At 37.8% G+C, this 17,234-nt stretch overlaps 6 protein-coding genes across 8 annotated transcripts; 4 read left to right on the forward strand and 2 right to left on the reverse strand.

Annotated features, from left to right (window-relative positions):
• Positions 1 to 1,332: 1,332 nt before the first annotated feature.
• On the forward strand, positions 1,333 to 2,268 carry LOC105228404 (trafficking protein particle complex subunit 5). The gene is made up of 3 exons (XM_011208228.4): positions 1,333 to 1,617; positions 1,679 to 1,988; positions 2,056 to 2,268. Exons 1-3 carry the CDS (start codon positions 1,442 to 1,444, stop codon positions 2,152 to 2,154), a joined length of 585 nt encoding a protein of 194 aa, XP_011206530.1. The 5' UTR covers positions 1,333 to 1,441; the 3' UTR covers positions 2,155 to 2,268.
• LOC105228405 (uncharacterized) lies at positions 2,152 to 2,831 on the reverse strand. The gene is made up of 2 exons (XM_011208229.3): positions 2,612 to 2,831; positions 2,152 to 2,530 (listed from the first exon to the last, which is right to left on the reverse strand). Exons 1-2 carry the CDS (start codon positions 2,741 to 2,743, stop codon positions 2,318 to 2,320), a joined length of 345 nt encoding a protein of 114 aa, XP_011206531.1. The 5' UTR covers positions 2,744 to 2,831; the 3' UTR covers positions 2,152 to 2,317.
• A 2,460-nt stretch (positions 2,832 to 5,291) lies between these two features.
• Positions 5,292 to 9,918, forward strand: LOC105228403 (AF4/FMR2 family member lilli). 3 transcript variants are annotated; one of them, XM_011208226.4, is made up of 3 exons: positions 5,292 to 5,606; positions 7,534 to 8,081; positions 8,144 to 9,918. In XM_011208226.4, the coding sequence occupies exons 2-3, from the start codon at positions 7,565 to 7,567 to the stop codon at positions 9,913 to 9,915; spliced, it is 2,289 nt and encodes a 762-aa protein (XP_011206528.2). In that variant the 5' UTR covers positions 5,292 to 5,606; positions 7,534 to 7,564; the 3' UTR covers positions 9,916 to 9,918. The 3 variants fall into 3 exon arrangements, with proteins under 3 accessions (XP_011206528.2, XP_029407017.2, XP_049317615.1); XM_029551157.2 differs by lacking the exon at positions 5,292 to 5,606 and adding an exon at positions 5,632 to 6,049; XM_049461658.1 differs by lacking the exon at positions 5,292 to 5,606 and adding an exon at positions 6,075 to 6,325.
• Positions 9,919 to 10,881: 963 nt separating this feature from the next.
• LOC105228400 (protein aveugle) lies at positions 10,882 to 12,222 on the reverse strand. Its single transcript, XM_011208221.4, has 2 exons — positions 11,860 to 12,222; positions 10,882 to 11,473 (listed from the first exon to the last, which is right to left on the reverse strand). Exons 1-2 carry the CDS (start codon positions 12,004 to 12,006, stop codon positions 11,291 to 11,293), a joined length of 330 nt encoding a protein of 109 aa, XP_011206523.2. The 5' UTR covers positions 12,007 to 12,222; the 3' UTR covers positions 10,882 to 11,290.
• A 269-nt stretch (positions 12,223 to 12,491) lies between these two features.
• LOC105228401 (26S proteasome non-ATPase regulatory subunit 11) lies at positions 12,492 to 14,919 on the forward strand. Its single transcript, XM_011208222.4, has 4 exons — positions 12,492 to 13,016; positions 13,088 to 13,594; positions 13,664 to 13,876; positions 13,938 to 14,919. The coding sequence occupies exons 1-4, from the start codon at positions 12,702 to 12,704 to the stop codon at positions 14,166 to 14,168; spliced, it is 1,266 nt and encodes a 421-aa protein (XP_011206524.2). The 5' UTR covers positions 12,492 to 12,701; the 3' UTR covers positions 14,169 to 14,919.
• A 1,756-nt stretch (positions 14,920 to 16,675) lies between these two features.
• LOC105228399 (attacin-B) lies at positions 16,676 to 17,234 on the forward strand (the record flags this gene model as incomplete). Its single annotated transcript, XM_011208220.4, is given in 2 exon segments — positions 16,676 to 16,990; positions 17,058 to 17,234. Coding segments are annotated over 2 exon segments (413 nt in total), but the record flags the coding sequence as incomplete, so codon positions are not given.

Below are 17,234 nucleotides of genomic sequence, written 5' to 3' on the forward strand. Positions count from 1 at the left end.
ACGAAAAAAACAGTTGCTGTATTTGTGTCGCAATTAACTTCCACAGGCGGTTTAAGCGAATTCAATATTCTGCAAAATATTATAAATGTCACATTTTAAAAGTATCACCTTGGAAAGGGCTAATAAATAAACACAAAATCGAAGCACAGACTAGTTCATCACCCAATTCAGGTATAATATACAAATACTGTATTGAAACACACACAAATTGTTAAAAATAAATTAATTTTTGTTTTGCCTTATTATTAAATGTTATTAATATTTACAATGATATCATATTTTAGTGTTGAACTATAAAGCAGATTCTAATATTTGTTAAACTTTTTTTTATTGTTGCTCTAAGAATATTTGCGTGAACACATTTTTTACGCACTACTTTTCACTATTGATTAGTCTAATTATTACTATTAACAATTGTTACATAATTCTTATTGAAATGTTTATACAATTATTTATGTGAAATTTTTAATAAGTGAAATTTAAAAGAAAAAACCTGAACAGTTAGTAAAATATCAGGAAGGTGAAATAAAGCAGCTGATGAGTTCAAGTGAAGAACCACTACAAGTTTAGGAGAAATATTAATGTACAGCTATATGTTGGTACATATGTAAATCTTCGGCAAGATGAGACGACATTCTAGCTGCTACCAGGGAACCCGCGGTAATAAATGTTTTTAATAAGTGTGCAAACTGTATTAACTACAATAATGGCAAACAACTCCTTAGTGAAAATATGCAAACACACAAAAATAAATAATTCAAATGGTGGAAATGCCATTAAACTATAATACATGCATTGAAGCAAAATGCAAATAATAAAAATTTAATAAAATATTTAATAAAATCTAATGAATAAAAAAACAAAAATTGAACTTGTGTTTTACTAAAAGTTTTAACACATTGATAAAATTAACATTCTAGGGCTTTTAAAATAGCTAGTATTTATTACAATTTTGCCAAATACTGCTGAGGTGAGTATATATGTATGTATGTAAATCCATCGGAAGCACTGTTCTCACGACAGTCGGGTCTAAGTAAATTGAATTTTTATGCGGTCAAGGAGTGCCAACTCGGCACCAGGCCTCGAAATTACTTCAGGAATTTTTTCTGCTTTCGATTACCGTAATGTCATTTGACCTGCATTCAAGCACTTACGTATAAGGGATATATTTATTCTCATAGTACTTCTGACAAGGTACTATGAATTTAAAATTTGAATTTAAATCATCAGTAAAATAATGACTTCTATATATTTGTTGTTACTTCCGGCTTTTTCCGTTCAAAAGTGACAGTTTTGGCTGCTGTCAAAGCTTGGCAGCTCTGCTAAATCAGCTGTTTAACAGATCAACAAAACAATTGCATTTCTAATTTTACTACAAGCTAAAGTAACAAAACACTAATAATTTTACAATTCACTAAATTTTAATAAAATCTCGTTGACAATGGAAAAATTGGAGGCGCTGAAAATATCGTCAATGCGTCCACGCACAAATATACTTGATCGACCACTATCCAAAGGTAAAGGCGAGGTGTCGCAAAGCATAGTAGCGCTACTTTTCAGTGAAATCGTGCAATACTGCCAAAGTCAAGTGAGCACAGTGCAAGAGCTACAAAACAGGTGCGCACAATTACATATTTATATTGTTTATATTTTATCAATTATGTTTTTTTTTTCAAAGATTACATGCACTTGGCCAAGATGTGGGCACACGGGTTATTGATTTGTATTTTATGCGCGAACGCAATGGCAAACGTGAAACAAAGCTAACACAAATGCTGTTATTTGTAAAAACAACAGTATGGAAGAATTTATTTGGCAAAGAAGCTGAAAAGCTCGAACATGCAAATGACGACGAATGCACTTATTATATTATCGAAAAGGAACCAATGGTCAATACGTTCATAAGTGTTCCCAAGGATAAGAGTACACTTAATTGTGCTAATTTTACAGCGGGTATTGTGGAGGCAGTGCTAAAACATTCAGGATTTGTAAGCATAAAAAATAGTTCTAAGTTTCGTACCACCTATTTTATTTAGGCATATTTTTTGTTCACAGCCTTGCAAAGTGACGGCTCATTGGCATAAAGGCACAACATACATGGTCAAATTCGATGACAATGTTATTGCACGCGACAAACAACTGGAAGATAAATAGATTTTACTGCACTTTATTTATATTAATCGCAATTTTATGTTCAATTTTCATATTAATTAGTCTACGTTTATTCATTAGTAAAAGCGTGTGCACACATTTTCAATACAGCTACAACTTTGCCACAAGCCATTTTTGTTATGCACTTTTTTCTTCGAATCGAAATTTAGATGAATTTGAATTGACGATCCTTATAGGCAACCTGACCAGTGCGGTATTTGTGTTCGCGACCATCTCGTTCTGATTTCAGCGCCCAAGCATAGAGAACAATTGGCAACACAACGGCGAACATACCAGTACGGAAGGCTACTCCAGTAGGTCGGAAATGCTCGTAGTTGGAAACACGCATCGCTTGGAAACGCGCCAAACCGGCATCGAACTGTAACCAAATGCAATATTATTGTTTTAATAAATCGGTAGACTATTGATGACATAACAGCGCGTCAGACAATATATTTACCAAAGTGCCACCTTCGCCAGTCGCATGCCTGTGGGGGTTTGATATTTGTTTCAAATATTCGGCACGCAACTTGGATGTCTGTTCATGTTTGCGACGCAAGAAATCCTTCTCAGCTGCTGATAATTCAGGCATTATTGCTGATTGTTTTCGTTTTTGTACACACTTTCGACCACAGCAATTTCAACGAGCAGAATTATTTTTGCTGTCAAGCAATTGTCAAAATGAAATGTCAATTTTTCAGCTGGTCGGTTCTGTTGGCAATACTGTTAAGCGCCGATATGTAATAGATTTATGAGCGGATAGAATACCGTTAGTATTTGAATGTGTCGTTTTAACATCTGATTGTGGGAATTTATGCATTTTTTCATTTCTGAATTATTTTAAATTTATTGTCGGGTGTAGGTTTATATAGTGTTCTTAAAACATAAAGAAATTTAATTTTGCGGAATGGAAAAGTATAAGTTGTAAAAAATATACCCCCAGCCATATCTTTATGCAAATCTTGAAACGTTTATAATATGTATATACAAGTTCGCACATTATTAGTATTCGTAAAAATACTCAAAAAATGCTTATAATTAATTTAATATTAAAACATGGAAACTAAGCTGCAAAAATACTTCGTTCTTATTTATTCAAATTACCATTTAAACCTCTAAATCCGTGCATTTTATTTCACCTGCATGCCTTGCAATCACTTCAGTGAACAAATAAATTTACCGGCTAGGTAAATGCACATGTATAGTGGCCGGAGAAACAAGGACATCAAAGCCTGCAACAACAATAACAAAAGTTCAAACGCATGCAGCAGCCGCCACCCCTATGCAAATACATGTGTACATACATATATGCTGACTTATTTTCCACTATTACGCGCAAACCAACAGCATTTGTTTTTTTTTTGGAAGGGGTAGTGGCTGAACAATGTCGTATCACAAGGCACGAGCGCATGTTGCCCGGAAAGGAATAATATGTATGTTCACTACAAATAGGAAAAAGTACAAGTCAATGCCCAAACGATGAGAAACCGACCACTGCGCATGTGCAGCAAAATGTTATGCGCAGATTTGTGATTACTGACGGATTGGCTACTTGTTTGTATGTCAGTAGATATTAATGTATGTACAATTGTATAAAGTCGCAAAATTTATAGATTTATGGCTGCTGCTTCGGTTCCTCATATGAGTAATGTTATTGTTGTTGCTGTTGATTTCGCTAGTGCTACTGCGACAATTTGGTAGGCACCGCGGAGGTGGTAAGCGCTTTGCTGAGTTAATGTTGTCACATAAACTACCCTTGACTTAATTTGTGTATATTCTCATCTTTGATATTTTTGCATTTGTTTTTGCAGAAAGGTGTTGGATGCGGTGGCAAACTTTGTATGGTAAATACAAAAGTATGTAAGTGATTGTGATGTGTTTTTAAGTGTGATGAGTTGGACGCATTAAAGTGAAGTGAATATCGCAGGAAACATATGCATATATCAAAATATTGTATTTACTTATATAGTATACATATATACAGGTTAGTTCTGCTGATAATATATGTACTTGAATGCATTTGCATATATTGGATGGGATGTTCTACCCCTAAGGGATCCAAAAATTCTAAAGAAGTCTAAGTACAATTCACTTTTAAAGCACTTCCTGAGCTTTTCATGACTTGTTTAAGTAATTCCGAAATTTATTGGAGCCACACTTTTCAGTATATAATGGATTGAGGACTACAATACCATAACCTGCAGTTATACCACAAGTGCATACAGAATGAAAGACAAACTGATAAAAGTATTCCTAAGGCCGGCCACTAAGCATCAAAAAGTGCTCCATCATTTTGATAAAAAACAACAACCCAAAGAACGAGGACGCTAAATAATATCGCATAGGATATCAAACATTAGAATAGGTTGATCTAGTTGGTACGTGTGGTCACGATCGGAATCACTGACGTAAATTCACATAATCGTTTTCCGATGAGGCGAACGTATCTACGCTTAAACCGATTTGAAGATTCCTTCCGTCAATTACAATTTTTTTCCATACAAGAACTTAATTTTGATCGCTCAGTTTTCATGGCAGATATATGTTACAATGGAGCGATCTAAAAAATAGATACATATACGGAGATTGTGACGTTGCTTCGGATAATAATCTATGCCTCATTTCGTGAAGATATCTCTACAAATCAAGAAACTTAGTTAAGTTTACTTAAGTCAATGTGCTGCTAATCTATATATACTTCCAATTTAAAGCAACTTATGTCTCTATAAAATGGCTCAAGGACGATTTATAGCACAGTAAAGGTGATTTTTACAACTTTTTTTTACAAAATCCTTAACTTAGTTAAATTTATTAAAATATGTATGATAAGTGCCTTGAAAAATTTCTAAGTATTTCCCAAAATATTCAAAATATGAAATTTCCATAAAATTCCTTTTGCGATTAATCAATAAAAATGTCGTAAGGAGCAGTAGGCGCAACAACAAATTCAATAAGTACAATGTTTCGCGTTGCCAGTGCGCATGTCAGGCTGCGCACAACACAAAATATACAGAACAGCAGACTTAAACACAAAAACAAACCAGCTACACAGCCAGCCACGAATCGGCGAGCAAACCCACCAAGCAACCAACGAGCACAACAACCTACCACCACCACCACCCCCCTTTGGCAATGCACGCGCTGCACCAGCTCAACGAAAACGCACGAAACGAAGTGCCGTTCAGTTGCAAGAGAGACGGCGGCGCGTACGGAACTAAAGTGTTGTGGCAAATAACGAGGAATACAAATAAAAACAACAAAACAAAAGCATAATAATTAAATAAAATAAACGTGCGCGCACATATCGATGTAATAGTGGTCGGGTGAAAAGTGTAGCAGCAAGGATAGACGCCTGAAAGTGTGCTTAAGTTGTGCTGCTGCTGTGTGAGCCGATTATCAAAGCAAACACACATACATCAGCATATGCACGGAGGCGAACAGCCGAAGCGAATCGAGTGAGTGAGCGCAAGCTGCATAAGTGGACGACTGCTGAGCAACGAGCTCAGCTGAATATTATCTATACATTTATGTGTGTGTGTGTGTGTTGGTGCCACAGCTGTGTTGCTGGAGGGAGGTTAGGCCGGCCAAGTGCACTTTTGCTGGTCTGGCGGCTTATTGTTGCTGTCTAGGGGTTGCTTGATATTTTCACGTCCTTCACACTTTTCGTTTTGAACTTTTGTTTTTTTACACTTGGTATGTATGCGTGTGTGTGTGTGTGCTTGCACTCGTTTATCGCACATTGTACGCCACGGAGTTGCGCTGTTGTGCCTTAGCCGCCGTAGGGCTCAACGGTTCACGCTACAACAATCTTGGTGCGTCACTTTTACCGACTCGCCCGCGTTTAGTAGGGCACAGGCGAGTTGAGCGTCAGGACGAGCGTCAAACCGGTGATATACAGGTGTGTGACACATGCACAAAACAATTGACTTAACAAACGCGAGTGTGGTCTAGTATAATTGATTTATTACAAATTTGGAGTTGCACACACACACACACAGGCAAGAGTTGGCATAATATTGATCTGTAAATTAGTTGCGTATAAATTTGGTGAAGTTCCGTTATTTTACGTATCAATTTGTGTGTGTTCTTCCAAAAGCATACATTTAGGCGATTTTTGAAGCATACATTTAGGCTGATTTCTGTCACAAGCATACATTTAGGCTGATTTTTTCCCGTGAGTTCTATGAACATAATATACACATATATACATATGTGTATTTGTATGTATGTATGGTGCCGCTTAAGTAGCTGCTGTGTGCCGGTGTTTGGGCAGGAGGTTGCGCGCATGAAAACACACATTTGTATGTATGAATGTGTGCTTTGTGAAAATCAGGCAAAATAAAAATTCAGTGCCATGGAAGGGTAGTTAAAATGTCGCTTGGAAATATTTTTTGTACAACATTTTACTTTCTGGTTTAGCTGAAGATCAGTGCTTGAGATACGCATATATGTACTTATATACATTAGGGTGTGTCAAAATAAAATAAATAACGAATTTTTGTACAAGAAAAATTTATGTAGAAAAAATATCCCCACAAGACAGCAGTTCTAGCTTAATTTTAAAAAGTTTTGGGAGAGCATTCAAAGATTTCCATATAAAAAATACGTGGGCATTCGCGGCAAGACGAAGACACACTCAGCAGAACTCGTTTAAATTGTAAAACCTTCCATTTTAGCCACATTTTTTCTGAATACTAATGCCTAGCTTTCCGGCGAACGCTAGAAATAGAAAAATAGCGTACTTAGCGCCTGTGGTTATGCTAAGATTTTTGCCGGTTACATACAACTTAAATACTTTCCATAACAAGCATAACAAGTTTGAAGCACATATTTTTCTCTCAAATTCATCTAAAATTAGGGAAGTTATGACCAAAATAATGTAAGTAGCGCCTTAGGGTATGCTACGCTTGTTCTCCATTGATTGAAGTATTTATTGACTTTTGAATGTAAGAACATAAATTTTCGCAGATTTTATATGCACTCGCTCAATTTATAAACAGTAGAATTATTATAGTAGAATTGGCGTTAAGAAGCGCCTAAAGCTATGCTTTAAATTCTTATCTGGAAGCATTTTAAGCAAAATAATATGAAAACCGAATTTTTCAAAGATATTGACCTTATTTTTCACTTCATAAAAAAGTTTCAGCAAATTAAAACTGTTCAGTACGGGGTGCTTTACTTTTCGCTTAGATGGAACTCATTCAACAGAACTTTGAAATTCAGAATTTAAGGTTAATACGAGTTTAGAACAAGATATTGTTAATCTTATATCTACTTTGAATATAAATTTTCGAACTGGTACTCCAATTAATCAATTATTCATATAGCATACATTTAGGAGTATATACAAATTCAATTCTTTTCTGTTTGTGTCAATTTCAGCTACTATCGTGGTTTTTAGGTACCCACCAAGATGAGTCAGAAAAGCAGTGCACGATTAAAGTTAAAGCGTCGTTCCGGCGAGCAATGGGTGTCCACCAATCGCGTACTAAACAGCATATCGGGCTCAAAGAAGGCGTGCAGTATCGGACGTAATCCCAACTTCGATACAGACGAAACAAAACTGCTCATACAGCTGTGGGGTGATCCGAAAGTGCAACGCACACTAATTATAGCGCATAAAAAGCATGCGGTGCTCTGTGATCTCGCCGCAAAGATGCAGCAATACGGTTACTATCGCTCGCCGGAAGAGATCAGTACGCGTGTCAAGAATCTGAAATGTTTCTACAATCGTTTGAAGAAAGAAATCGAATCGGGCTTGGCATCGGCCGCTGAGCCCACTTGGAAGCATTACGCCGAAATGGATGCGATTATGAAGCGGCCGATCTTCAGTGTGCGACCGAATGAGGTGCCACCGCCATCGCTCAAATATCAGTTGGAGAAAGCGCGTGAGGAGCGCGAGGAGCGTCGACAAAAGATTTTGGAAGAAGGTAAAGCGGAGGTAGTGAAAATTTTATGCAGAGACCTTTTTAATTGTACTTCACTTTTACAGGCGGTACCGTGTCTGAAAGTGATGACGGACTGGATGAGCTGGTGGCGTTGAGTAATGGAACTGCGTCGAAAAACGATATTGACGATGGCATAATACCCGATGTCGAGGTGGATATTAACGATGAGGCTTTTGCGGCCATTGCTAGTGCGGCGGAGAAAACAGTTAAGCCGCTTTCGGCAACCAAACGACGCAAGATATCGAAGGCCAGCGATGGCAGTTTGGAGTTGTGTAATGAATATGGCGAGGATCATATCGCCGACACGCGAAGCACAGATAGTAATGATATGGGAGAAGTGCAAATTAAGGAGGAAAATGACAGCATGGATAGCGAGGAGTTCCCCTTATGTAAGGCTGTAAAGCGCAAATCGACGGAAGGTGAAAAGTCTAAACTCAGTCAGCCAAAAAAACAGAGCGCCGAGGCGACCACCACAGCGGCTAGCACACTGATCAAAGAGGAACCTATCGATGTGGATGCTGAGGAAGAAAATGGGGTCATTGCAACGCAAAAAAACACTATGCCCACACTTATCGAACGTTTGGGCGACAACTCGTCGAGCATTGTACTACCTGTCTCAAGTCCCATGACGATCGTTTCAACCGCCGCCAACGCGTCCAAAGCATCAACCACCACTACGTCCAGCGCACAATCGACGCCGCAGGGTAAAATCTCTTTGGTACCCACAAATTTCCTAATGCAACCCAAACCAACAACACCAACCGCCACGACGCCTATAGCAACAGCGCCAGCGCCAGCGCCAACGCCACTGATGCCTCTCACTCACCAATCACAAATTCAACTGCTGCCGAATGCATTAAATACCAGCGGCACTTTGCAGCCCGGACGCATTTTACTCAGCGGCACCACGGGTGTGACCGGCGCACAGGGCACGCCCACCAGTGCAGGTTTCGTGGCCACGGGTCCGGGTGGCATGAAACTACTGCTGGTCAATGCTGATCAGGCTGGGGCACAAATGGGTGCAACAAACACGACTTTGAGTAAGACCTTGTTGCCGCAAATAAATGCTGCGCTACTGCAGCAGCAGCAACAACAAAAGCAACAGCAACAACAGCAGGCGCAGCAACAACAGCAATTGCAACAGCAGCAGCAACAGGAGCAACAAGCACAGCAGCTACAGAAGGAACAACAACAGAAACAGCAACAACTACTCAAGAAAGTCGAGGAAGCAAAAGTCAAGGCCGCCAATAAGCGCCAGCAAAAGCAGCTACACGACAAGCAGCGACGCGAGGAATTGCTCTCACGCAAGGAGGCAGCTAGCATGCGTATACTGCTGCGTCACATATACAATGCACAAACGGAGAACAATGAAATACAACAGCAGCGGCTGTCGTTGGAACGTGAGCGCTTCGATTTCGAGCGTTCTGCTGTGGACCGTTTCTTTGCCGAGCTACCGAAATTATTCACACAACAGCAGCAGCAACAACAACAGCAGACGCAAGTGCTGCAACAGCAACAACAACAAGTTGCTGCCGCAATGCAGGCGCACACACAGCAGATGCGTCTCAATCCACCGAAACTAGTCTTTACGACCGCAGTGCCGGGCGGTGCAAGCATAGCGGGCGTGACTGGCGGTGCAACCATATTGACGCCAACAAAGCTGGCGGCGAATGCTTTGCCAAAGCTGGCGCCGGCACCAACTGCGGTCATCGCACAAACTCCGTTGACCGTGACGGTGCCAGCTGCCGATGCGACTACGAATGTGCAAAGCGTAGATGTGCAGCTGGTAACTCCGAAAACGGAACGGGAGGACTGAGCTGCTTTTAACCGACATTCGAAAAAAACTCATTCTCTCTAAATAAAGTGCAACAACCGTTAGTGAAATTTTTTTAAAAGAAAAAAATTGTGGTCAAGGACTTTGAAAGTGCACAAAATTGACAGTTTGTGAAATCCTAATTAAACATTTACCGTTATGTGTATGACAAATATACGCATCTTGATATTTATAGCCTAAAAATGCTTCAAATGAAATTTGAACCCAGAGGTGGAATTAGTATTAATAAAATTGGTTGCAAAATTGAATTGAAATCGTAGAAAAACATAAATATACATACATGAGCCATATGTATGTATATAATAAAAGCATGAATTAATAAAAATGCAAAGCTATTATTTGCAAAAATTATATGTATATTTGCACACTATAAATTTGTTTAACAATTGCAATTTCAATACTCATTTAATTGCTTTTTAGTTCAAAAAATATTAATTTACATATTTTTGTAATAAAATAATACAATTACGTCCAAAAAATTGTTTTTAGTAATTTATAAAATTTGTAAAATATTTGATAAGTTAGTAATAATTTCTTAGATAAACTTACATATTTTATTGTGCATAAAATCGTAAGTGCGTAAAATTTTATTTTTTAAATAGATTTTTTAAGCAGAACGCAAACTATGAAAGCGTAAAGTCATATTTAAAACTATATTACAGTATTTTTACAATAAAATATTTAATTTAAAAAATATATCTGTATATATATATAAATATAATGAATTTTTACTCGTCTTTTGTTGCCTAATAATTGGAAATATTGTGCAATTGGTCTACTAATCAACGAATTAATTATACAATTTTAAGCATATAATTTCACAATATCTATATTCGTAAACTACATTTAATACCGTTCACATTATTGCTATGTGGTGTTTCAGTTAATTGTCTTAATTTAAATTTTTCTTGTCATTTATTTTTTGCAAATTTGTGAAATGAGAAATTGTTGTATTATAGCAATACAAAATAAAACTTGCGCATAGACAAGCGTTTAAAAACTAAACAAAACAGTTCTACTATTTTAACAATTTAGATCATCGTTAAAGAAACAATAAACTTTATAAGCAATATAATTATTCTATATAGTCTATAATTATTGTTTTTCACTAACATTTGACTACTAAAATATGTTAGACGCTAATCAGACAATTGTTTACGTACATACAACATTGCTGAATTGCAATTGTCTTAGCCGAAAATTGGTGTGCGTTTGGATTTGCTGTAAAGTCAGCTTCATTTGATGTACGTAAGTATGATGATGTATCAAAATGTTTTTGTCTTAAAATTGTGCATAGCTCTGCGTTTTTCACTTAATTTACCTAAGATTTCCCTAATATACTGTTTGACCTGTTTGTTTATCTTGTATTGTAGTAAGTATTGATCTCACGTTCCATATCACGTATTTCCATAATATCAGTTTTGAGTCGTTGTTTTAATATCTCACGGAAAATTGCCTCACGATCGGCGCTGTCACTGATGCCCATCCTTTGCAGTGAATAATCATTGATGCGAAGTAGAGCCCGGCCGGTAATTTCGTGCTGAAAATTAATACAATTTATTTATTTATTAAGTAGCACGCATATATAAATAAAAATGTGTACAAAACACTTTTGTAGTAAAAAAGAAAAAATAACTTGCTCATTTTGACTTTTACAATTCAAAATCATTAGTCATTGTTTGACACATATAATTGTAATTTGTTTAATAAAATTCAAGCGTGAAGCTACTTTTATAGAGACAAAACACTTTTTACGGCTGAAAATAGTTGAACAAATTAAAACTAAAGCATTTAAGCATTGGAAGTATTATCAGCGGAATAAACAGCGTAATGACAGCCAGAGTAGCGAGTGTTTGTCAACAGAGCGTCGATTTCAAGTGAGTACTATTTAATCATTAGTAATAAATTTTTAATTACAAAAAGTACCTTTGAAAAGAGCTCCAGATATTGTGGATACTCCCCACAGTGCCGCATATACCATTTCCTTACATCGGTTACCGACCATAGACACACCGACTTGGGTCGTGCGGTCTTCATGCGCGGCCGGCTGCTTTGTGTTGTTTCCTCAACCATAGCACTAAATTGTTTTACTGTACGGAGGTCTTTGCAGTTATTTGTTGATTAAAAAATGTGTTTTTTACTTTTGTATTGTCGTTATCGATAATAATTTAGCATTTTGCTGTAGTAATTTTATTTTTAAAAAGGATTTGTGTCAAAACTAAAAAATGGTATATTAGTATAATTTTGACAGCTAAATGTCAGGAGGATTCCAAAAACAAAACAACAAACGCAGTGTTGCAACATTGAGAAAATCCTAAGTATAAAAATTCATAGCATTTCGTAAAACTTCGTACGTTAATTTATTGTTATTGTTGATACAAAAAGTTTTTATAGTATTAATAATGATATTTTTATAATTCGGTGCGTTTTTGTGATTATTTCGAAAATTTTAAATTGATTTTAATCTCTCCGTCCGTCTGCGTAATTCCTCAATTTTGTTTTGATAGGCAGCACTTTTCTCTGCAGTTGGCTGCATTTCTGCATGACTGGCGGTTCATGAACTGTCATTGGTTTGCCACTCAGACCAAAGCGAAAAGCGAAAAAGTGATTTTCAACTAATTCTCAACAAAGATTTTCAAACGTTTTATCTCGAAATTTCCAATTATAAATTGTCTAAAGCGATTAATACAGAGCAAATACATCGAGTACGCAGAGAATTCAACTAAAATTTGGGTATATTGTAATAACATATTTGCAGCAGTAGAAAAATGGCCGGAGCAACGTTGTTTGAACGCGCTCAAGCCCTTACAAGCGTGAATCGGGAAGAGGGTATTACTCTATTAAATAAAATTGTACGTGAACAAGAGGTAGCTGAAAACGATGAGGAGTTAATTCGTTTGAAGGAGCAGGGCATCCTGCAACTTGGTGAGCTATACAAGCAGGAAGGCAAGGCCAAAGAATTGGCTGATTTGATCAAGGTGACGCGACCGTTTCTCAGCTTGATAAGTAAAGCAAAGGCTGCCAAAATGGTGCGTACGCTAGTTGATATGTTTTTGGACATGGACGCTGGCACTGGTATAGAGGTGCGTATATAAACGTTTATATATTGTAATATTAATGCTAAATTTATTTGTGAAAATTTGTTTATCTTTAGGTGCAATTATGTAAAGACTGCATTGAATGGGCTAAACAAGAAAAGCGCACATTCTTACGTCAATCTTTGGAGGCGCGTCTGATTGCGCTATTTTTCGATACTGGGTTGTATACAGATGCATTGGCACTTGGTTCGCAATTGTTACGTGAATTAAAGAAATTGGATGACAAGAACCTTTTGGTTGAGGTGCAATTGTTGGAGAGTAAAACTTATCATGCACTTAGCAATTTACCAAAAGCAAGAGCCGCACTGACATCTGCCCGCACAACCGCCAATGCGATATACTGTCCGCCTAAGGTGCAGGGTGCGCTCGATTTGCAATCCGGTATTTTACATGCCGCCGATGAGCGTGACTTTAAAACAGCTTTCTCCTACTTCTACGAAGCGTTCGAGAGTTTCGATAGTGTGGATAATGCAAAAGCTCTAACAGGCTTAAAATACATGTTGCTGTGCAAAATTATGTTGGGTCAATCCGAAGATGTGAATCAGATTGTGAGCGGCAAATTGGTAAGTCTGAAAAAAACTTCTAATTTGTGTGCTTTTCGTATTTTTATTACATTATAACGCATTTTGTAGGCCATCACTTATTCGGGTCGCGACATTGACGCCATGAAGGCTGTCGCTGAAGCTTCACACAAACGTTCACTTGCCGATTTCCAGGAAGCTTTGAAAGACTACAAGAAGGAATTGTCCGAAGATGTTATTGTGAAAGCGCATTTGGGCACGCTGTATGACACTATGTTGGAACAGAATTTGTGCCGCATCATTGAGCCATATTCGAGAGTACAGGTAAGCAGTTAAGCAAAAGTACTCGTAACAATATTTACAACTCATCGTTTTAATTTGCAAGGTTTCTCATGTTGCCGAATGTATTAAATTGCCCATGCCACAAGTGGAGAAGAAATTATCGCAAATGATTCTGGACAAAAAATTCAGCGGCATTTTGGATCAGGGCGAAGGCGTACTTATCGTATTTGAAGAGACACCCGTGGATAAAACCTACGAACGTGTTTTGGAGACCATACACAGCATGGGCAAAGTAGTGGACACACTATACCAGAAGGCCAAGAAGTTGTCATAGATAAACTAACCGTTTCCAAACAATATATAATTATAAAGAAAATTTTAACAAATATTTTCTCTTTTTATAAAAAAAAAACACTTTTTCTGTTAAATTTATATTCAAATATTGGCCCTAACAAAAGTAATTGCAATCAGGCTCATTGTAATTGTATACCGCACACTCAACCAATCCGTTTAACAATCGTTGCTTGTATACAAATCGTTGACAGTGTTGAGCTCAGTAAAAGCAGCAAGTTTGTAGTGTTAAAGTAATAGTGCAAATCTCCAAAAATACCGTAAACGATTTATATAAAATTTTTGCTAGTTTTTTTGTATGCAAGATAGGCGGATCAACAAAATATATATTTACTTAATAAAAAAAAGAGAATAACTTAAAATGTCTGCTGGGCAAAATTGGCACACACTTATTGTATTTGTAGGTGTACTGACTTAGCCCCTAACACAACTATAATAACAACAGAAAAATAATGCAAATCATTGCTGTTTAATTAGTAAAACGAAAATAAGTAAAATTTCGAGCGATAACTAATATTCCTTTAATAAAGAAAAATAAAGCGAATTATGATTATTTTGTCTCTCATATTATACTTTGCTTTAGTTTAATATTTTTTTTTGTTAATACTCTTTGTTTATTTTTGTTTATTACTGATGCAACACTGAAATTATACAGTTAAACAATAAAGTTACTTTCTATAACAAAATACTTGCAAATAATTTATATTCAATAAAAATATGTAAATATACATATACATACATATATTTATTTCAACGGAGGAAAAATAAATGCTATAAAGCTATAGAAGCGGTTTGATCAAACTTTTTTATTTAGTATTAGCCGATCTAACACCGCCTTCTCGTTTGACCGACCCCGTCGAAACTTGTAGTTGTTGTATCTTCAGAAAATTTTCCTGTAGTGATTTTGAGGTATGGTTACATTTCTTGGCCGGCTACTTATAACCGACCAGACTGTCGTCGAAACTTTTATCCTCGGCCTCAGTTAGACGATCTAGTAACACAACAACAGTATCAATGGTGACGGGTTGACAGTCCTTGACCGCGTAAAAATCCGTGTTCTTTCCGGTTTCGATCCGACTATCGTGGGAATGGTCAAAACTTTTAGCCTGGACATCCGTTAGTCGATCTCTACTACAACAATAATATTACTGTTAAGTAACAGCTTTCTCGCTATGCACGAATCTCGACGATCCGATAAACTTGGATGAGATTTCTTTACCACTTAACAGAGTCCGGACACCCACTACAAAAACAACTATACCTACAAATAAAAAATAAATTAGTTCAGATCTTCGCTAACAAGTTCTTTGTATCTAGAAAGTATCGAACAGATTTTACCCGAAAGCACCGAGGCTCCATTCCCCGTTCCCACGATAGTCGAGTCTACGTAACCGGAATGAACCCAGATTTTATTCCGGCTAAGGACTGTTAACTCGGCTGCAGTCTTATAAATTACTTAAGGAACACTATTCGAAGCCCAAGGGACATTGCCTCTGTTGTTGTTTTAGTGGCGGATAAAAGTCCGGGTTCATCTTTCGCCTTAAAAATCCAACGCAGAGTAACTCGTGCCAACAGGCGATACTTCGGACTGAGTAGGCCATAGAGAAGTAAAGTCGTCTGTCGACGAACAAAGACCATATTCTACAAGTCACTCATAATAACGTCCTACTATATGGTGCAGAGGCATGGACCATGACAACATCTGATGAGTTGGCTCTCCGAGTTTTCGAGAGCGAGGTTCTGTAGAATATGTATGGTCCGTTGCGTATTGGCCACGGTTAATGCCGCAGTCGATGGAACGATGAGCTGTACGAGATAAACGACGACATTAACATTGTTCAGCGAATTAAGGGACAGCGGTGGCTAGATCATGTTGTTCGAATGAATGAAAACACTCAAGCTCCGAGAGTATTTGACGCAGTATCCCTGGGGGAAGCCGAGGAAGAGGAGACCTCCACTCCGTTGGATAGACCAGGTGGAGAAGAACCTGGCTGTACTTGGAATCTCTAATTGGCGCCAAACAGTGAAAAGGAAGAATGACTGGCGCGCTGTTGTAAACTCGGCTACAAGCGCTTAAGTGGTGACTACGTCAATAAAGAATAAGAAGACACGGGGTTTATCATATTACAGAATACAAACAATAACGATTGATTTAAAAAAATATTTGGGGGGTTTTGCGAAATTTCCGCATAAAAAGACCAAAAAATAATTGTTCGGAAAATATTAATTAAGACTCAGAAGAATTGATAACAAATTCTTCTTAATGAGTAATAAAAAGAAAACAAGCCAAACGAACGTGTAAATACCCAAGACAAAAAATCCAAAAAAAGTTCAGCATTCTACAATTTCAAATAGAGAGCACGCAAATACAGCTGTTGCTAGAGCTAGCTGTGAGCGATGGGGTTCCCTGAGCGCCAGCAACGTAACAGCACAAACGATGATAAGCGCAGATGAGTTATGACACGCGCTGCGCATATAAAAGCAATCGATCATCTGCAGACAGAGCACATTCTAACGACAGCTCAAACAGCAAACACACAGTAAGCGCAGCTTCAACTACTACAACAACATGAAATTCTTTGTAAGCAGCATACTCGCTTTGGCGCTTTTCGGCGCACTCGCCGCAGCATACCCGCAATCGTTGGGTGGCTCGTTGAGCAGCAATCCGAACGGCGGTGCCGATGCAAGACTGGAATTGGCGAAGGGCATTGGCACGCCGGACCACAATGTGATTGGCAAAGTCTTTGCGGCGGGCAATACGAATGGCGGACCCGTGGCCACTGGTGGCGCCTTGGCTTACAACAAGTAAGTAGAGATTAGAGTAAATATTTTCTAATAAGAGTTTGCAGTAACTTACGCATTTGCTTCGCAGTCATGGTTTGGGCGCTGCCATCTCGAAGACGCACATTCCCGGCGTACGCGACACCTTCAGCCAGAGCGTCAATGCGAACCTCTTCAATAATGGCGTGCACAGCGTGGATGCCAACGCCTTTGCTTCGCAGAATAAATTGGCGAATGGTTTCAAGTTCGAACGCAACGGTGCCGGTTT

Source organism: Bactrocera dorsalis, unplaced genomic scaffold (genome assembly GCF_023373825.1).
Source record: "Bactrocera dorsalis isolate Fly_Bdor unplaced genomic scaffold, ASM2337382v1 BdCtg076, whole genome shotgun sequence".
Classification (NCBI taxonomy): domain Eukaryota; kingdom Metazoa; phylum Arthropoda; class Insecta; order Diptera; family Tephritidae; genus Bactrocera; species Bactrocera dorsalis.

Excerpts from the sequence above, each read along its gene's own strand:
- LOC105228401 (XM_011208222.4), top strand. The coding sequence starts at position 12,702 with ATGGCCGGAGCAACGTTGTTTGAACGCGCTCAAGCCCTTACAAGCGTG. Across the intron at positions 13,017-13,087 it reads ACGCTGGCACTGGTATAGAG|GTGCAATTATGTAAAGACTG; the intron begins GTGCGTATATAA and ends GTTTATCTTTAG. Across the intron at positions 13,595-13,663 it reads AGATTGTGAGCGGCAAATTG|GCCATCACTTATTCGGGTCG; the intron begins GTAAGTCTGAAA and ends CGCATTTTGTAG.
- LOC105228405 (XM_011208229.3), bottom strand. The coding sequence starts at position 2,743 with ATGCCTGAATTATCAGCAGCTGAGAAGGATTTCTTGCGTCGCAAACAT. Across the intron at positions 2,531-2,611 it reads CTGGCGAAGGTGGCACTTTG|TTCGATGCCGGTTTGGCGCG; the intron begins GTAAATATATTG and ends ATTTGGTTACAG.
- LOC105228403 (XM_011208226.4), top strand. The coding sequence starts at position 7,565 with ATGAGTCAGAAAAGCAGTGCACGATTAAAGTTAAAGCGTCGTTCCGGC. Across the intron at positions 8,082-8,143 it reads ACAAAAGATTTTGGAAGAAG|GCGGTACCGTGTCTGAAAGT; the intron begins GTAAAGCGGAGG and ends TCACTTTTACAG.
- LOC105228404 (XM_011208228.4), top strand. The coding sequence starts at position 1,442 with ATGGAAAAATTGGAGGCGCTGAAAATATCGTCAATGCGTCCACGCACA. Across the intron at positions 1,618-1,678 it reads GTGCAAGAGCTACAAAACAG|ATTACATGCACTTGGCCAAG; the intron begins GTGCGCACAATT and ends TTTTTTTCAAAG. Across the intron at positions 1,989-2,055 it reads TGCTAAAACATTCAGGATTT|CCTTGCAAAGTGACGGCTCA; the intron begins GTAAGCATAAAA and ends TTTTGTTCACAG.
- LOC105228400 (XM_011208221.4), bottom strand. The coding sequence starts at position 12,006 with ATGGTTGAGGAAACAACACAAAGCAGCCGGCCGCGCATGAAGACCGCA. Across the intron at positions 11,474-11,859 it reads ATCTGGAGCTCTTTTCAAAG|CACGAAATTACCGGCCGGGC; the intron begins GTACTTTTTGTA and ends ATTAATTTTCAG.